At 40.2% G+C, this 20897-nt stretch overlaps 1 protein-coding gene across 11 annotated transcripts in view; it reads right to left on the minus strand.

Annotated features, from left to right (window-relative positions):
* CEP250 (centrosomal protein 250) overlaps window positions 1–20897 on the minus strand; it is a 59770-nt gene that overhangs the window by 21843 nt on the left and 17030 nt on the right. For 6 of the 11 annotated variants that reach the window (XM_077170371.1, XM_077170349.1, XM_077170326.1 and 3 more), the window contains 12 exons: window positions 20354–20461; window positions 19671–19832; window positions 18911–19089; window positions 18403–18585; window positions 16833–16977; window positions 15201–15347; window positions 14279–14509; window positions 11318–11511; window positions 10969–11096; window positions 10592–10761; window positions 4921–5088; window positions 4381–4515 (listed from right to left, as the gene is read on the minus strand). In XM_077170371.1, the coding sequence (XP_077026486.1) occupies window positions 4381–4515; window positions 4921–5088; window positions 10592–10761; window positions 10969–11096; window positions 11318–11511; window positions 14279–14509; window positions 15201–15347; window positions 16833–16977; window positions 18403–18585; window positions 18911–19089; window positions 19671–19832; window positions 20354–20461 (1950 nt within the window). The other 5 variants (XM_077170363.1, XM_077170356.1, XM_077170390.1 and 2 more) reach the window with 5 other exon arrangements.

Raw genomic sequence — 20897 nt, forward strand, 5'->3', positions numbered from 1 at the left:
CGAGTGCTGAGATGAGGTATGCTAAACTGCTTGGGCTGTGCTACGTTGCGCTCTCTCATTTAAGCACCAGCCAATTAAGTCAAACATCATTCATTGCAGCAGGCACACCTCCTAGCCAATTGCAGATGTAATCAGCAACAGACGAGGTTCACATACCACTGGCTTATGTCCACAGCAACAGAACTAGGTACCTTCACCTGGCCAAGTTGACAACTGACTAACTACCACACCCATACTTCCATTTGATGCTATCACTCCTTATAAGCATGCACACGCGCGCGCACGCACGCACGCACACGCACACACACACATTATTCTCCACTCAGGTAGGACTCAATTATGTCCTACCCATGTGAACAAAATTTAAGCTCCAACCTGGCTGACAGAGGGCTCCTGCTGATGTCCCCACTCTCCCCTTAAGGGTATTATGCTCCAGGCACACTGGTCTCCTTTCTGTCCTTGAACTCCCCAAGGCCTTTCCTATCTGCCCTTGAGACAGCTACTTTCTCTGCCTAAAATGTTATTCATATGGATGGCTTTTCTTTTTAACAGCTTTATTGAGATAATAATTCATATATCATACAACTTACCCATTTAAAGTATACAATTCAACAGGTTTTTATTTATTTACAAAGTTGTGTAACCATCACCACAATCAATTTTAGAATATTTTCAGCACCCTAAAAAGAACCTCACACCCCACTTCCCCCCTACTCCCATCACTCCCAGCGTGAGGTAACAACCAATCTGCTTTCTGTCTCTATGGATTTGCCTATTTGGGATATTTCATATAAATGGAATTATACAAGGTGTGATCTTTTGTGACTGGCTTCTTTCACTCAGCTTAATGTTTTCAAGACACATCCATGCTATGGCATGTGACTGGCTTCATTTTGTTTGTTTGTTTGTTTGCTTTTTGGCATGGACAGGCTCCAGGAATCAAACCCAGGTCTCTCTGGCATGGCAGGTGAGAATTCTGCCACTGAGACACTGATGCACCACCCAACTGGCTTCTTTTTTTATTTTTTGTTATTATTATTATTTTAATTAATTTTTTGATACAACAACGTACAAGCACATATATTCTTAACATATAAATATTCCATACACAGGGTACAATTAATGGCTCACAACATCATCACATAGTTGTATATTCATCACCACAATCATTTTTTAGAACATTTGTATGACTCCAGAAAAAGAAATAAAAAGAAAAAAGAAAAAACTCACACACACCATGCCCCTTACCCCTCCCTCTCATTGACCACTAGTATTTCCATCTATCAACTGGCTTCTTTTTTTTTTTTTTCTTACATGGGCAGGCACCGGAAATTGAACCCGGCTCCTCTGGCATGGCAGGCAAGTATTCTTGCCTGCTGAGAACTGGCTTCTTTTTTTTTTTTTTTTTTTTTTTATTATTTTTTTTATTAATTAAAAAAAGAATTAACAAAACAATTAGAAATCATTCCAATCTACATGTACAATCAGTAATTCTTAATAACATCATATAGTTGCATATTCATCATTTCTTAGTACATTTGCATCAATTTAGAAAAAGAAATAAAAAGACAACAGAATAAGAATTAAAACAATAATAGAAAGAAAAAAAAACAAAAACAAAAACAAAAAACCTATACCTCACATGCAGCTTCATTCAGTGTTTTAATATAATTGCATTACAATTGGGTAGTATTGTGCTGTCCATTTCTGAGTTTTTATATCCAGTCCCATTGTACAGTCTGTATCCCTTCATCTCCAATTATCCCTTCTCTTTTTTTTTTTTTTTTTTTAATTAACGGAAAAAAAGAAATTAACCCAACATTTAGAGATCATACCATTCTACACATGCAATCATTAATTCTTAACATCATCACATAGATGCATGATCATCATTTCTTAGTACATTTGCATTGGTTTAGAAGAACTAGCAACATAACCGAAAAAGATATAGAATGTTAATATAGAGAAAAAAATAAAAGTAATAATAGTAAAATCAAAACAAAACAAAACAAAACAAAACAAAAACCTATAGCTCAGATGCAGCTTCATTCAGTGTTTTAACATGATTACTTTACAATTAGGTATTATTGTGCTGTCCATTTTTGAGTTTTTGTATCTAGTCCTGTTGCACAGTCTGTATCCCTTCAGCTTCAATTACCCATTGTCTTACCCTGTTTCTAACTCCTGCTGAACTCTGTTACCAATGACATATTTCAAGTTTATTCTCGAATGTCCGTTCACATCAGTGGGACCATACAGTATTTGTCCTTTAGTTTTTGGCTGGATTCACTCAGCATAATATTCTCTAGGTCCATCCATGTTATTACATGGTTCATAAGTTTATCTTGTCTTAAAGCTGAATCCATTCTGCCATTCTATGTCTTTTGATTGGGAAATTCAGTCCATTAACTTTTAGTGTTATTACTGTTTGGATAATATTTTCCTCTACCATTTTGGCTTTTGTATTATATATATCATACCTGATTTTCCTTCTTCCTACACTTTACTCCATACCTCTCTCTTCTGTCTTTTCGTGTCTGACTCTAGTGCTCCCTTTAGTATTTCTTGCAGAGCTGGTCTCTTGGTCACAAATTCTCTCAGTGACTTTTTGTCTATAAATGTTTTAATTTCTCCTTCATTTTTGAAGGACAATTTTGCTGGATATAGGAGTCTTGGTTGGCAGTTTTTCTCTTTTAGTGATTTAAATATATCATCCCACTGTCTTCTAGCTTCCATGGTTTCTGCTGAGAAATCTACACATAGTCTTATTGGGTTTCCCTTGTATGTGACAGATTGTTTTTCTCTTGCTGCTTTCAAGATCCTCTCTTTCTCTTTGACCTCTGACATTCTAACTAGTAAATGTCTTGGAGAACGCCTATTTGGGTCTATTCTCTTTGGGGTGCGCTGCACTTCTTGGATCTGTATATTTAGGTCTTTCATAAGAGTTGGGAAATTTTCAGTGATAATTTCTTCCATTAGTTTTTCTCCTCCTTTTCCCTTCTCTTCTCCTTCTGGGACACCCACAACACGTATATTTGTGCGCTTCATATTGTCATTCAGTTCCCTGATTCCCTGCTCAAGTTTTTCCATTCTTTTCCCTATAGTTTCTGTTTCTTTTTGGAATTCAGTTGTTCCATCCTCCAGTTCACTAATTGTAGCTTCTGTCTCTTTAGATCTACCATTGTAGGTATCCATTGTTTTTTCCATTTTTTCTTCTTTGTCCTTCACTCCCACAAGTTCTGTGATTTGTTTTTTCAGATTTTCTATTTCTTCTTTTTGTTCAGCCCATATCTTCTTCATGTCCTCCCTCAATTTATTGATTTGGTTTTTGAAGAGTTTTTCCATTTCTGTTCGTATATTCAGCATTAGTTGTCTCAGCTCCTGTATCTCATTTGAACTATTGGTTTGTTCCTTTGATTGGGCCATATCTTCAATTTTCCGAGCGTCATCCATTATTTTCTGCTGGTGTCTGGGCATTTGATCAGATCTCCCTGGGTGTGGGACCCAGCTGGTTGAAAGGTTTTTCTGTGGAATCTCTGGGCTCTGTTTTTCTTTTCCTGCCCAGTAGGTGGCGCTCGTGGCGGTCGTTTGTCTGCGGGGCAGTCGGCCCGGGAAACCGCGCGTGGAGGCGGGGGTCGCTGGCCGTGGCTTGGGGGAGTGCCGGTCCAAATTGCCCAGCTGGCCTGAGACGCCAAGCGTGACGGGAGGGCCCCGCTATCCAATGTTCCCAGTCAGACCGGGGAGCCACGTGCGTGGAGGGGACCCCAGACGCCAGCCACCCCAGCCGGGAAAACGCGCGCCCCTCGGGTATCTCACAGCAGTGGATTCTCCCTACCCGTTCAGCCGTTCCAGAATGGGGTACGCTGTCTTTTTTGGTCTCTGTCGTGACTCCGGGAGCTGTTTTGTATTGTTTCTGTTTCTTTAGTTGCTTTTCTGGAGGAGGAACTAAGACCCGCGCGTCTTACTAAGCCGCCATCTTCTCCGAAAGTCAACTGGCTTCTTTTTAACCTTGAAATCTCAGCTCAAATGTCACTTTCTCGGCGAGGCCACCTGACCACCTGTCCAACGTGGTCTCCTTTGAAGGATTCTCAATTACATCACACTATCTTATTTTTCCTTTATAGCACTTATTATAGTCTATAATTATCTCCTTTATTTTGTGTCTGCTTGTTTTTTATCTGTCTCTGCCACTAGAATGTAAGTTCCTTGAGGGTAGGGACAGTCTGTCTGTCATGTTCACTGCTGGGCCAGACCTTTAAGTATTTATCATGTGTGAACACTGAGCATGAGGCCTGGTGCATAATTAGTGCCAAATAACTATTCATTGTTGAAGGAATAAATGAATGTTTTTTCTTCCCTGCCCAGGACCATCCTCCATACCTGCTCCTTTAACTTCTGAATCTTCATGTCCTGCCTCAGCCGCTCCAGTTGTTGGCTGGCATCTGCCAGCTCCTTCTGGGTCTGCAGCAGTGTCCCCAGGAGGGATACTCTCTCCTTCTCCGTTTCGAGCTGCATCTGGAGTGAGACAGGAAGGGCAAGGGCTTATGAGTAAGGAGTTACCATGTTCACTCACTAGGCCGCAAGCACATCCTAGGTGCTCTAGGGCTTGTCTGGCAAAGGAGGTTGGGGCTGAGGGCAAAGGAAGGTCTGAACCCACAGTTTCAGAAGCAGGAAGTACAAAGACTGCCACTGGTTTGCAAGCTGACAGGATGTGGTAAATGTTAGCCCTCCCCCAGGAAGTCTGGCATACTGCGGCCCTGCAGTTAAAGGCGCTTATCACCGGGCTCACTGATAGCAAAGTGGGGGCTGCACCTCACTCTAGAAGCCCCTCTGATGTACCACTCTTGGGAGAAAAGGAAGTTGTCAAAGGTAGGAGATTCACAGATTACATGTGCAGCTCCAATGCTCTTAGCTTCCCACCTGGCATAGGGTGCTCTGAGCCTGCGCCCGTTCTTCATCCCTCTGTGCCCGGATGGCCTCATTTTCTGCCAGTTGCTCACTCAGCCTCGTTTCCAGCTCCATTTTCTTCTCCTCTAAGCTTTTCAGAGCCTTATCCAGCTCCTGCTGGTGTCGGAAGCATTCTTTCTCCTGGCCACATGAAGGAAACACTGCTAGAACCAGATGGGTGAGGAGAGGAGGCAGAAGGAGCCCTGGATTGGAATAAGAAGTAACTCTACTGCTCACCAGCTGTGTGACCCTGGTACCTCTCTAAGTCTGTTTACTCATCTGTAAAGTGAAGAGCCTCACTTTAAGACAATCCCTGTCTTACTTATCTCACCAAACTTCTTTGACTCAAGATTTATAAAAAAAAAAATCAATGGTATAATACATGTAAAAGTGTTTTCCTTCTAAAAAGCCATTGGTCTTAATATAAATTACACAATCTGTTATTTTAAGGCAACCACATCATGCTTTAAAGTGGTAACAATGAACTGAGGTAGCAAATTCTGGCCGTCAGCTGCCCATTTCTTCTGCTCAGGATTGCCTAGCCCAGCTAGGATAACCCCTGCATGATTCAAGAACAATAAGCAAGGGACCCTGGTTCAACCAGAGGTTCATCAGTGACCAAAACCAGTCCAGATTCCTCTATTAGAGGCTCTGAGGATAGCAGTTAAGAGCTTAGGTTCTGGAGGCAAGCTGTCTGGGTTATACTCTTTTATCTACCACTACTAGTGTAACCTCAGTTAATTTCTAAACATCTGTGCTACTTTCCCATGCTTACTACACTGGATATAATGGCCGCCTTTCAGTTCCTTGAGCATACTAAACACTTTCAAACCTTAAAGTCTTTCTTCATGCTTTTCTTCTCCCTGGAACACTCTTCCCTGCCCCTACCCCATCACTCCTCACTTCAGCTTAGCTGTCACTTTCTCAGAGAGAGAGGCCTTCCCAGACCAGGCAATCTAAATAAGGCACAAAGTTCTTTTTCTTCATAGAACTTTCATAATTTGTAATCATTTATTCCATTTACACATTAACTTGTTTATATCTATCTTCCCCTCAAGACTTCAAATTCCATAAGAAGAACCATGCCTGGCACTTCATGTAGCCTCAACATCCAGCATGAAGCCTGGCACACAGTAAATTATCAACACTGCTGGGATGAATCCTGAATAAGCACATTCCAGCTACTGGACTGTTAAGATGCCTAAGAATAGCAACCTATAATGCCACAATTATATAATAATTACAAACATCAAATTTTGCATTCTGATTTTAAAAACCAACTGTAAGAATATGGAAAAGATGAGTCTTAATAGTAGCAGGTGTAAAAAAAAAACCCAAAACTGGCCTATTTGCTCATTATGAATTGGAAGTATGCTTTGGGCACCTGAAGAGCTGTTTCTGTGATATCCAGGAAGTAACAGTTCAGTGTTGCTGGCCTGACCATAATATTTGGCTTAGTTCAAAGTGCTACCTTTGTACAGGCTCATGAATATACTGTTACATATCTGCAGGAAAGTCACCATATTGGTAAGGTATTTCAAGCAAACCTAAGTCTGACTTGTTTTGGGTAAAACTTTGCTCTAATAACTGGGTCTACCTAAAATAAATGAGCAACAATTGACGGAATGAAACAGAAGCCAGGCAATCATTTGGAATGGTTAAATGGTTAAGCATTTGGACTTGTAATTTCTGCTCTACCACTTATTAGCCATGTAACCCTGAGTGACTTTTTTTTCCTTAGTTTCCTCATCAGGGGGTTATGCAGGCTAGCTGAAATAACGTGAATAAAGCACTTGGCATGGTGGTTGACACATGTGAAGTGCTTGGTTAAGTGTCCACTATCACTGTTATTAAGGGGACACAGGCTCAAGCTGGGAGAATGGAAAATATGATCTCTAAGAGATTTTCTAATTGCTGGATTCCAGGAGAAGGCAGTCACTGTTGAAATTAACAGACTATTGAGAATTTAAGAAAGCAATCAATCTATTCAATCAGTAGGGAGATCATAAACAAACAATCAGACATCATGGGGATCATCTGAATGGGAGGAAAGGATAAGAAGGAAGAGACCTTCCCATGACCCAGGTAAAGCCCTCAAGGTCAGTCCTTCCAGGGAAACCAGGGCTCTGTTGGTTGGCAGCTCATTATCCAGAGTTTTACAGCATCTCAGTGGGTGGTATGCCTGATTCTTGCCTGGGAACTGCCTTCAGGACACTGTTCATTTTCAAGCACCTACCATATTCTAGTCACATAATTGTAAAAACAAGTAAACTTCTGGTTACCTTACAAGTCTGCCTTGTAAGGATCAAATCACAAAAGCCCATAAAGCACAAGTCAACTTCCATTTCTAACAATATGACAAACAAAATACCCTGAATTTTAAGTGGCAAAATGCCAAAAAAAAAAAAAAAGCTAGATAAAATATTAAACATATATTCTAATGTATCACTGACCCAGCAGGAAAATAATGAAAATTCCACAGGAGCCAAAATCAAAATGAAAACATTTTAAATGGAAATTTTATTTTAAAGTGGTCCTGGAATGCCAATCCTCCAGTTTCCTGACAGAACAAATGCAAGTCTTCTAGAGAAAAACTTCTTTGCCTAAGGACTAAAAGGATTTTCAAAAGCAAAATTTCCAAAGAACATAAACTCAGAGTCAAGAATCACAAAACACATAGGGAAACAAGGCCATGAACAAGAGCCAATGGAAAAAACATGACAGAATCAAACCCTCCAAAATTTTAGTTATTAGAATTATTAGACAGATGAAATGTTTCATGGGTTTGAAGAAATAAAATAGGAGACTGAATATATAAATTAGGAAAAAGAGACTAAAAAATGACTAATATTTGAAAAAATGAATAACAGAACATCTAGAAATAAAAATGTAATAAGTGAAATTTAAAACTTGGTGAATAGACTAAGAAGAAGATTAGACACAGCTGAAAAAGAAAATTGATGAATAGAAGAGAGAGTTGAAGAAATCATCCAGAATGCAGTGCAGGGAGAGAAAAATAAACATGGGCAACGTAAGAGAGGGTTAAGATACATGGAGGATAGAATAAGAAGGTCTGGCACTAATCAGAGTCTAGAAAGAGAGGATATTTGAAGAGATAATAATAAGAATTTTCCAGAATTGATGTTACATCATGAAATGCCACATTCAGGAAGTCCAATAAATCCTAACAGAATAAATAAAAGAAATACACACCTCAACACTAGAAGCTACAGAATGGTTAAGCTAAAAGCTAATTTCTCAATAACAACAATGGAATCATCAAAATACTGAAAAAAAATAACTGTTATCCTAGAATGTTATACTCAATGAAACTATCTATCAAGAATAAAAATAAAATTCAAACATTTTGAGACAAAGAAATATAGAGAGTATTTCTGTATAACAGACTCGCATTTCAGGCAGAAGGAAAATAATTCCAAACAGAAGCTCTGATATGCAAGAAGGAATGGTGAGCAAAACAATTTGTAAGTTTGCTAGTGTATCTAAAAAAAAATTTATTGCATAAAATTATAATAAAAATAATCTGTGGCATTAAAAAACTAGTTAGACCTGAATAAAAATCAAAATAAAACTCACAGAACTATAATACATAGAGTGAACCTTAATGTAAACTATGGACTATAGTTGATGGTATAATTATAATAATATTATTTCAAAAATTGTAACAAAGGTACATATTAGTTCAAAATGTTAATAGGGAAAACGGGGGGGCAGGGGATCGATTATATGGGAACTCTGCACTAGCTGCATGATTTTTCGGTAAATCTACAACTGCTCTTAAATAATAAAAAAAGTACATAAAAATACTTTTTTTAAATAATAAAAAACTAGTTAGAACTGTAACATCGAACAACATAGCACATAGGTTGGAAGGGAGTGAATGTTCTGAGGACATTGTGTCATCCAGGAAAACAGTAAAAATACTGAAAACTTAAGACTTCAAGTATGTATTTAAAAATATTAAGGGTAATCACTAAAAGAATAAAACGCTAGAGTATATAGCGTCCAAACTAGTAGAGTGAAAAAGGTGAGAAATAACACAGCTTAATCATAACCTTAATTCTTAAACTTAATCCTCTAAAAGAAGTTTAGAAAGGTGATCTCCTCCCCTCTCCCAGGAAAAATAGCATTTAAGATTGTAGAAATAATGAAAGGGAGGGGTAAGGGGTATGGTATGTATGAATTTTTTCTGTTTTCTTATTTCTTTTTCTGAATAGATGCAAATGTTCCAAGAAATGATCATGATGATGAATATGCAACTATGTGATGATATTGTGAAGTACTGATTATATATATGTAGAACAGAATGATCAAAAGTTAAGAATGTTTGCATTTGATGCTTTTGGGTATTTAAAAAATTTTTTTTTTAATTAAAAAAAAAAGATGCGGCGGGCCGCGGTGGCTCAGCGGGCAAGAGTGCTTGCCTGCCGTGCCGGAGGACCCCGGTTCGATTCCCGGCCCCAGCCCATGTAAAAAACAAACAAACAAACAAAATATAATAAAACAAGAAAATGTTTCCCTTTCTTCCTCCCTTCCTTCCTTCCATCCTTCCTTCCTTCTCTGTCTTTCCTTCCTTTAAAAAAAAAAAAAAAAAAAAAAAAGATGCAAAAATAAATAAATAAATAATACAGAGTAAGCCAAACCCAGAGGTGTGTCTCAGGGGAGCTAAGTGAAGGCCCACAGATGCTTACAGAGGAAATATCTGGCATCAGAAGCTAGAAATGACAGAACCAGGAACAACGGCCAGCAGATGCCAGCCATGTGCCTTCCGATGTGAGAAACATCTTAAGTCGTATCTTTATCTGGATGCCATAGTATGGACATTTTTATGGCCTTAAAACTGCAAAACTGTAACTTAATAAATTCCCATTAAAAAAAACCAACAAAACAAAACAAAAATAAATAAATAAATAATTGGGGGAACAAATGTTAAAATAAATTTAGCAGATTGAAATGTTGGTGATCAATGAAAGGGAGGGGTAAGGGGTATGGTATGTATGAATTTTTTCTGTTTTCTTTTTATTCCTTTTTCTGAATTGATACAAATGTTCTAAGAAATGATCATGATGATGAATATACAACTATGTGATGATATTGTGAATTACTGATTATCTGATTATATATATAGAATGGAATGATCGTATGGTAAGAACGTTTGTGTTTGTTATGTTAAAAAAATTTAAAAATTAATAAAAAAAGATTGTAGAAATAAATCCAAATGCATCTATAATCACAAAAAAAGCAAATGGACTAAGTTACATAATTAAAAGACAAGAGAAACACAGTTCTGAATTGGGCAAGAATGCGTCCAAGGAATTTCCCTGCTCTCTTTACATCCTGGAGGTCAGTTTAACAATCCCAAATCCCAAGGTCTGCTTTTAATTCTGTGTACCAGAACAACAACAATAACAGCTAATACAAATACAGCGCTTACTATATGCCAGGAACTGTTCTTAGTATTTTTCATGTATCAACTCATTTCATAGATAGAAGCTGGATTTTACACCTTGGTGACCAGTTGTTCAGGTTTCACTCTTAAAAGCAACAATATCGAGGTCTGGAGTACTCACTCAGAGGGGGCCGTGTCTGCCTCTCCCATTCCCCAGCCACATCCACCACTTACCCACTTCTCCTGGAGCTGGGACAGTTCCTCTTCATGAGCCACCTTCTGCTGCTGCAGGGCATTCTGGCCCTCTTGCTCAGCCTGAGCCAGCTGTCTGGATGCTGCATCCCGCTCCTGCTCTGCCTGGCTCCGTTCAGAGTCCAGTTCCAACTTCAGGCACCTTACCTCCCCTAAGATGCCAGGGACAGGATCAGGTCTCTGATCGTCTGCCCCTCTCCTGTCATGTAATAACATTCTCTTTCCCCTACCACCTCATGAGTATCTCCTATCTTAGAGGTCCTAGGCCTGGCTGCAGAAGGACCTCAGTCTCCCACTGCTTTCCTGGCTTTCAACATTCCCATGGAATGGCGTGTGCCCCATCCCAGTTGGGTTCTCACCTTGGATTACTTCTTTGGCTTGAGTGACAGTCTGAATCTGGACCTCCAGCTGCCCCTTGGTGACCTCTAACAGAGAATTTTGTTGTTGAACCTCAAATAGGCTGCTCTCCAGTAGCTCCTTAGCTGAGCTGTGATGTTCAGAAATCAAGAAGAGTTCTTACCCTTCAAGCTCCTTACTCTTCCTTAAGAGAAGTTGGGTTCTAAGTACTGGCTACTTGGGGAAATAGAGGGGGCAACTACAAACATAACTCTTTTAGAACCCATATACTTAGGGCAGGGAGCTTAGCTTGGCTACCTCTTGCCTTGCAAAGCTCCCTCTGTCCTTGGCTGAACTGGGACTAGGCCCTACCTGAGCCCCAGAAGTTGTTCAGAGAGGCCCTGCCGGTCTCGCTCCACAGCTTGCAGCCGCACCTCTAGAGCCGCCCTCTCTCGTACTAGGGCCTCCTTCTCCTGGACTGTCCTGGTAAGCACTTCCTCCTGTCGCTTTACCTCCTGGTGGAGCTGCTCCAGCTGAACTGTGGCTGCCTCTTGCTGGTGAAGCACCTGAGAGGAAGAAATTGGTGAGATGGGAAGCAGAAGCAGGATCCCCCCCAGGGCTGCTACTGTCAGGTTAGGGTCATTGGTTTTTCAGAGATCCTGGGCTGGGACCAGTGAGCCCTGAGCACTGGCCACTCAATACCAAGTAGTACTTATCTACTTCCCTGATCCTTTAAGAAGCTTTAGTCTAATGGTGAAGACATATAAACAGATAATTACAACATAGTTTGAAGGGTATGATGGTTGATATAAACTATCAAAGCATACAAAGGTAGGCCCTTAACTAAAAAGGGGGTGTGAAGTAGGGAGTAAGGAGAGTGAGATATTGGTAAAGAATTCAGTTCCTGAACTAAATCCAAAAGATGTCTGGAGGTTGACCAAGTAAAGAAAGGGAGGGGGCATTCTAGGGAATGGAAAGGCCTAGAGTCAAAAGACAGTATGATCTGCTTTAGATGGCAAATAACTGAATAAAACCGGAGGGTCTGAAAGGTCCATTTCAAAGTCTGAAGAGATAGCAAAGGCCAGATCCGAAAATGTCTTGCTATGGAAACAGCTTATTCCTGAAAGCAATAAGGAACCACAGAAGACTTTTAAGTAAGGAAAGAACATGATCAAATTTGTATTTCATTTAGAACAAAGGTTGCCTCAGGGTAAGGAAGACTGTGGGGATTGACTAGAAAGGAGCCCAGTGGAACTTTCTGGGGTGATAGAAATGTTCTAAATCTTGATTGGGTATTGGTTAAGCAGGTGCTTACGTTTGTCAAAAGTTATCAAACTATATACTCAACAGAATTAGGTAAATTTTTAAATAATTATGTTTCAAACAGATCATACTAGTAGCATCTACTATATGGGAAGAAATAATTCTCCCACTATTTTTACACAATATGTTTGTCTACCTCTAAAATTTAAGTAAACAAATTGAAAAAATAATATAAAATCAATACCTTTCTTATATACCAACAATAAACAATTAGAAAATATAATAGAATTTACTAACAAGAGGTATAAATTAACTAGGAATAAAGTAAACAAGAATTGTACAAGAAAAACCTATATAAGGAAAACTAAAACTTTACTGAAAGGCAAAAAGACTATACAAGTAAACTCAACATTGTAATATGTGAATTCTCCCCTAAATTCATCTATACATTCAATGTACTCTCAAGAAAAATTCTAGCAGGATTTTTAATGGAAAAACAATACATACATATATAAATGTACATATTTGTACACAAAGATCACACATGCATATAAATGTGTAAATTAGTATGCAAACAGGAAAATATCTAACAGGATACACAACAAACCATGAGTAGTTATGTTTGGGATGAGAAGTAAGATTAGCTGGGTTGAGTTAAAAGGCATTTCTTTAACTTTTTATTTTGAAGTAGTTAGAGACTCACAAGGCACTGCAAAAAGATTACAAAAATGTCCTATGTATTCTTCACTCAGTTCCCCCAATAGTAACATCCTACATAACCATAATACAATCCAAAACCAGCATAAAGACACAGGTACAATCTAGAAGAGGCATTTCTGCTTTTACTTTAGATTTTTATTTAAATATATTTGTCTGTATTTCTATAATTAAACAAAAGACAGAGATTGGAGGGGAGGAGGTTGGAAGTAGGGAGACCAGTGAAGAAGCAGTTACAAGAATTAAGGTGGAAGATGAAGAGGGCCTGACTTAAGGAGGGGCAAGTGGGAGTGGAAAGTAGAAGAGAGAGTCAAGTGACGTTACAGAATTGGTGAGAAGAGGAGCCACAAAAGTTCAAGCTGCAATATCCTGTATATGTACTGTCACTGTCAATTATGGGTTTTCTTTTTGAGAGTTAATATGGGGAAGAGAGTTCAGGGACATGCTTAGGAGAAGGAAGGAGTACAATAAGAACGAATCTGGAAATCCGTTTCCGCAATAATCACAGTTAATATATATACACTGTCAATCCTCATTATTCATGAATTCCATATTCACGAATTCACCTACTGGCTAAAATTTATTTGTAACTCCCAAAATCAATACTCACAGTGTTTCCCAATGCACATGAATATGTGCAAAGTGGTGAACAATTTAAATCACTCAGAACGCACATTCCCAGCTGAGGCTGACCAAACAGACAATCTGCCTTCCTGCCTTCTTGTTTCCATTCTCATACTCAAAAAAAAAAAAAAAAAAAGTCCTTTTCAAAGTATGCTTAATGCCATGTTTTTCACATTTTTGTGCTTTTTGCTGTTAATGTGCTGTTTAAAATGGCCCCCAGGTCTAGTGCTGAAGGGATGCCTAGTGTTTCTAAGTACAAGAAAGCCATGATGTGACTTGCAGAGAAAATACAAGTGTTAGACAAGCTTCATTCAGGCATGAGTTACAGTGCTATTGGCCATGAGTTCAGTGTTAAATGAATCAACTATATATATTAAATAAAGTGTCTCTAAGCAGAAACACACGTAAAACAAGATTATATATGGATTGGTTGACAAAAATATGACCAGGCTCACAGGAACCATTCCACCTGGGAGCAATGAATGTCTCACTATTGACTAATTTAATGTTCATGGCAACTTTATAGACCATAACTACCACAAATAATGAGACTCTGTATACATTTATTCTCAAAAAAAAAAAAAGAAGAAGATATGCCCCAAACTAGTGCTACTGGTTATTTCTATTAAGCAAGACTTCCAGTTTCTGAATCATTTCTAAAGTGTTTTAATTTTTTACAATGAGAATGTATTATACTCTAAGATGATGATATTTAGTCAGTCTTCTCACCTCACTCAGTTTCTCTTGAATTTCTTCCTTCTCTTCTTGGACGCCCCTGAGATGTGCCTGTAGCTCAGTCCCAGTCTCCTCTGCTTTTTGCAGCTGCACTTCGAAGTGAGTTTTCTTTTCCCACAGGGCTTCCCTGCTTCTCTCTGCCTCTTCCAGGTCCATCTGCAAATTGTTTCTTGCTTGCTCTGCTGCCTCCATTCTACTGCACACAGTCTGGTTCTCCTGCTCTAACTACTGGTCAAAAAGGGAAGGGGATACAGGGTACAGAAGACAAATAGCTACAACTTAAGAATCAGGTGCTGAAATACAGGTGAGATTTGAATTTATTCTTTAAAGATGAACATAGGAGTGCATAATAAGAGAGGCAGAAAATCCATTCATTTGTTCTAGTGTGTATATTCCAGGTAATAAATGGATTGTATGCTAGGAAAGAAAAAAAAAGGCAAAATTTTGCTCTCAAAGAATTAAGAATAATGGAACATAGAACAGTTCTGGGGTTCAAAGGAATGGGAGGAGTGAGGAAACATATTAAATTTGTAATTTATAAAGAGGAGATTCTCTATCACGTAGGGTCTTTGGCAGATCCTTTCCTGGTAATAGCTATAATCTTGTGCAACAGAATTAAAAATCTAAAATTTTTAAACCAGAGGACATTGGCTGCTTCCTTGCCTTGGTAATTTACCCTAAAGTCCAAAGACAGTTCGTTTTGGGGTTGAAAACAGAATTATTTTTAATAACTAAGCCCAACTATGCATTATAAATTTTCCTTTTCCTCATTTCAGGACTTCATTTGAGAGCCGATATGTCTTGGGCTAATCCATTTAAGAATTCTTCCCTGTCATAAACACCCGCTTCAGCTGACATTGGCTTCCCTCAATCAGGGCCCAGTACCAACTCAAGGGTGAGAGAAATAGTGGCTCACCTGGAGAAGTTGCTGGTTCAGCCCAACTTTATCTAAGGCCAAAGCCTCATTTAAGGCACTGAGCTTGACAGCTGCAGCCCGAAGATCGGCTACCTCTGTCTTCAAACTGTTCTCAGAACCTGATAGCTCTGCAATTGACTGCTCTGCCTAAAAACAAAGAGGGTTAAAGAGTTTCCTATTTTCAGCTTTCTTGCAACAGTAAACAGCTCACATATCCAACTCCTGCTGCTTTCTCTGTACAAAGATCAATTAATACTTCATTTGCTCTGTTACAGTCTAAGCAAATTTCCCCATTTGGTCATTCATTGATTTATTTATGAGTAAGACAGGTGCTCACAGTATTGAGGCACAGAAACTATAGAAACTGAAAGCATAAAGTGAGCTTGGAACAAAAAGAAGGCATTAATTCAGTTTGGGGGAGTCAAAAATGCTTGGTTGAGGATTTGAGAGTTAAGTTGGGTATTGAGAGCTGAGGAAGAGTTTGACAGTTGAAGAGGGAGGAAAGGTAGTCAACATATAGGGAAGAGTATATGCAAAATAATAGAGTCATTAAAAAACATGGTATAAGGAGAGGATACAATTAGTGCTGTGACAGGAGTAAAGGCTTATGAGGAATTAGGGTGAAAGATTTGGGGTAAAAAAGGAGACTAGAAACACATTGGGCCAGATGGCAAAGGACTTTGAATGGGGCACCAAGGAGTTGGGAAGTCATTGAAGACTTTCAAGAAAGAGACTGACATAACCAGATTTTTGCTTTAGAAAGTGCATTCTAATTTCAATAAAAAGAGTATGTTGTAAGGGAGAGAATCCAAAAGCAGAGATCAGTATATGAAGCAAGAAATATGAAGGGTCATAGTTTGAAAGATGAAGTATGAGGCAGGCTACATATCCTTTATCTAAAAACACATCTTCTAAGCTGTGCTAGTTTGAAAGGAAGTATGCCCCCTAGAAAAGCCATGTTTTGATCAAAATTCCATTTCAAAAAGGTGGAGTAGTCCCTATTCAATACTGTATGTTTGAAACTGTAATTATATGATCTCCCTGGATGATGTGATTTAGTCAAGAGTGGCTATTAAACTGGATCAGGTAATGACATGTCTCCACCCATCTGGGTGGGTCTTGATTGGTTTATTGGAATCCTATAAAAGAGGAAATGTTTTGGAGAATGAGAGATTCAGAGAGAGCAGAGAATGCTGCAGCACCATGAAGCAGAGAGTCCACCAGCCAACGACCTCTGGAGATGAAGAAGGAAAATGCCTCCCGGGGAGCTTCAGGAAATCGGAAGCCAGGAGAGAAAGTTAACAGATGATGCCGTGTTCAACATGTGTCCTTGCAGCTGAGAGAGAAGCCCTGACTGTTTTTGCCATGTGCTTTCTCACTTGAGAGAGAAATCCTGAACTTCATCAGCCTTCTAGAATCAAGGTATCTTTCCCTGGAGGGATGCCTTTGATTGGACATTTCCATAGACTTGTTTTAATGGGGACATTTTCTCGGCCTTAGAGCTGTACACTAGCAACTTATTAAATTACCCTTTTTAAAAGCCATTCCGTTTCTGGTATATTGCATTCCGGCAGCTAGCAAACTAGAACATAAGCCATGCACCCAGCAAGTGAGAGGAGGAGGCCTACGCACCCTAGCCAGCGCTGCAGTCATTTCTGTTTGCTCTTGCCTCAGTAACTCCCCTTCCAGGCGACTTGACTCCAGGGTTTCCCGAAGGGTGATCAGTTCACTGAGTGACTCCGCCTGTTTGGCTTCCAGGCCCACCAGCGTCTCCTGACTAACATGGGAAGGAAAGGGGTCTAGAGGTAGTCTTAGGGAGTGGCCACACCCCAAAAGGTAAGAGGAATATACATTATATCTGCTATGCAAAAGAATGAAAAAGTTCTCTAAAAACTGGCAAGGAAAGATCTCCAAGATGCAAGTGAAAAAAGCAAGGTGCTGACTAGTATTTATAATTTGTTACATTTTATTTAAGAAATTGGGGGGAATAACCATATGTGTTTGTATTTGCATAAAGCAGCACTGGAAAGAGAAATAAGAAATTAATTTAAATGGTTACCTATAGGGAGAAATGGGATAGAGGGGCTAGGGGTGTGTGTGAGACTTCTTTGTGTGTATTTTTTTACACAGTCTTGTTTTTGAGTCATATGACTGTATCACTGATCCAAAAAAAATAAATTTAAAAACATATAATTATCTCTGTGGACTATCTGACTTTCCCCTTGGTACACAGGAGATCATTCCTAGTACAAATCAGGACCCTCATGGCAGTGCTTCAAAATTTCATTACCATGCCTACTAGGTACAAGGAACTGAGGGAGAGAAAAAGAGGGGAATATATCCAAGATAAAGAAGATATAGTCACTGCTACCAGTTATTGAAGACCTGACATATGCCAGGTTCTACGCTGGCATTTTCAAACACTGTTCTAACATTCCCCAAAACCCTTCCAGGTAAGTATTATCATCCCTATTTAACAAATAAAGTAATTTTTCAAGTGACAGAGCTGTAACTTAAACCCAGCTTTTGCCTGGGTCTAAAACCCTTACTCTTTCTATGACATTAGATGAAATTTATAGGCAATTTACAAATTGGCTCAGAAAATAATCCAAAATCAAGGTCCCTTTACTCTGGATTTCCCTTTTTTTCCTAGCTCATTTTCCACTTCTTTCCAGTACTAGTCCTACCCTGGAGCCAGCCCAGCCTTCTCTGAGTATGCTAGGTGCAGTCTTTTCTGAACTTTTCTTTGTTAATCTCTGTTTTGACCTTCTCCACTCTCTAACAATCAAAATATGTCAAGGCCCAGCTCAAAGACTACCCCTTCCTTCAAGGAGCTTTCCCCATTCCTCAATATTACCTGTTACTGCTATCTCCCAAAGGACCTAGCTTGATGCTCTATTTTGCTCATATTTCATCTAACCTCATACCCCAGTTTTTCACTTGTCTTGAGAGCGGTGCCTATGTCTTATTACTTTCTGTATCCCCCAAAGTGCCTCATCCATTATGGGTGCTCTCAAAGCTTGGATGAACTTTCTGTATTTATCTTTCTGCAAAGAAAGGAACTGTAAGCTAATTTGAACCCACTGTATGCCAGGCTTCAATTTATTTCATTTTACAAAAGTGGGGAATTGGTGGGAATGGTGAGGGTAGGGAACTGAAGGGAAGACCAGGGCCCAGTAGGGAGGATTCTAGTCATACTTACAGACGTTCCCTTTCCCGGACAGCCAGGTACAGTTCCTCCTGTTGCTCCTCCTTCTCCCCCTGAGCAGAATCCCCCTGTAACTGAAGTTCCATGTTTGCCCTTCGCAGTCGCCATGCCTCTTGCTCCAGTACCTCCAGTTGCTGCTGCAGATCTTCCCTGGCCTTCTCCAGGAGCTCTCGCTCCCTGGAAGAAGGAAACCAGAGATAAGCAGAGACTTTGCAATCTAAAATCCTTCCTGTAAGCAGACATCACAAGGTCAAAGGGGAGAGGTGCTTGTTTCCTTTAAACATTTCCTCTTCCCTTTTGAGCAGAGGAAACCTATTTTATAATCACAAAGGTGATTGGGAAGTGGGAAGGAATAAGCACAACACAAAGCAAGGGAATCTTGAGCAACGCTGGATCTCAGAGAAAGAGGGTCAGTCAACCAAAACCATGACAGAAGTGGATAAATTGCCAGATGAGGACTGAGACCAGGGGAGATGGTGAGATGAACAACCTGCCTGCTCACCTGCTGAGAGAGTTCACCTCTCCCTGGAGGTCCACTGCCTGCCCTACCAGTGTGTCCCGCTCCCCAGTGAGCTTCTGCAGCCGCTGTCTCAAGGCCTCACCTTCTTCCTCCCACTGATCATGCTGCTGCTGCAAGAAGCTCATAGCCTCTTGACAGCCTGAAAGCTGCTGTCTTAGGTCCTGTGGTGGGAGAGCAATAGGAATGAGATGATGGGCAAGAGGTCCAGGGGAAGAAACCCCAAAGTAGGGCTGATTAAGGGGGCTGGGAGCTGGTGCAGAAGGGTAAGCTGAGAATGGAGATGTGACTAATTGAGAAAACAGAGGATCCGAGTTTACTGAGTGTCTGTGTTAGGCCTCCTAGAGTCTTAGAGTTCATGATTTTCGGATGTTTTGTGGCTTGGAAGCTAAAGTCTGTGAGCCCTGGAATAGCATAGGTATACAGTGCACAGGGGGGGGAGTGTGGCTGGAATCCAGAGTTGGGGAGCACTCACCCACACTCTCCCAAGGCTCTGTTTGCCAGTCTTTGCACAGTGCTCTGGAAGTGTGCCAATGGCATGGAGAATGTGCCTGTTATCCACAGGTACAACTGGGTGGACACAGAGAGATTCTAATGGACACTTTGGAGATTCTAATGGTCACCTCATGACTGGCCAACAAAGTGAAAGGGGCAATCCAGGCAAGGCCGGGGTGGGGGTAGGGGAGTGTACACATTAGTTTAGACACCCACTCCTGTGGCTGTGGAGAATACTGACGGTTCTCACCTGCACAGCCTGACGCCTCTGAGTCATCACTGAACGCACCAGAGTAAGAGCCTTGTCTGGGCCCTGGGAATCCAACTGGGAGGTGAAGCCACCAGAATCCAACTCCAAGGAGTTCTCAGGACCAGGGCCTTGGGCTATATTGTCCCCTTCTTCCACCATGGCCTGAAACCCAACACAGTGGGGTTACCACCTTACTGATCAAGATCTGCAGTCCAGAGGATTTACATAGCCTGGACAAACTTGATGTTTTCTTTCTCAGCTCCTCTCCCTGGGGGTAGGAGGAGCACCTGAGAGCCAAAAGGGCTAGATCTTTCAACTCTCCAAGGTGGTCCCCCAAACCTAGGACTAACAAAGCTAGAGTATTCCCTGTCATAATAATTAATGAGGAAATGAAAGAAGAAGCTATTGAGATAATGAAGACCAGAATCCAGTCTCTGGCCTGAGAAATACAGCTGGCAATGGAAAAGGGCCTGTCCCATCAGACAATTCAAGACATGAATGCTTAGTTAACCTTTAGGGTTCCTGTCTTTAAATACTTGCAGAAAAGTGTCCCCCCCCCCCCCCCCCAATATGCTCTAAGCCCAAAACCTGCAGAGAGTGGCAATCTCAGCATGTTTGTGAGGACAGGGAGGCCTAAGGAGAGGAATAAAGCATACCTTGGTTATCATGAACACAAGGCTTACCAGTACCTGGGTTATATCCTTGATCACCTGCTGTAAAGACAACTTCTCCTCTTGGGCATTCCTACTAAGAGATGCCTCGTGTTCCATTAATTCTGCATGATTTGTCTCCTGAACAGGGACAAAACAGAGCCCATCAGCCAAATTCTCAAAAGAGAATTTATCATTCCAGGCCCTAAATCAATCAGAGTTTCAATCTGTCTATTGCAGTCAACCCCACTTCTTCCCTGACCACAAGTAAATGTTAATGCTGTCCTCAAGGAGTTTGAAAACAATGTGACAGAGTGATTATGAGTTCAGAGTAATTTATTAAGAGCTCCAAATTAGACTGCTTAGATTCAAGTTCTTATTCAACCATACTAGCTTGATAACCTTAGGCTACTGCTTCTTTGAGCTTCATTATTCTTCTCTTTAAAATAGGAATAATTAGCAGCAACTTAATTCACGTTTGTTTTGAGGTTTAAATGAAAAGAAAAATACTTATAAATTACTCAATTACAGTGCCTGGTACAAAGCTCAATAAATGTGTGTTATTATTGGATGAGGG

This window comes from Tamandua tetradactyla, chromosome 1 (assembly GCF_023851605.1).
Source record: "Tamandua tetradactyla isolate mTamTet1 chromosome 1, mTamTet1.pri, whole genome shotgun sequence".
Classification (NCBI taxonomy): domain Eukaryota; kingdom Metazoa; phylum Chordata; class Mammalia; order Pilosa; family Myrmecophagidae; genus Tamandua; species Tamandua tetradactyla.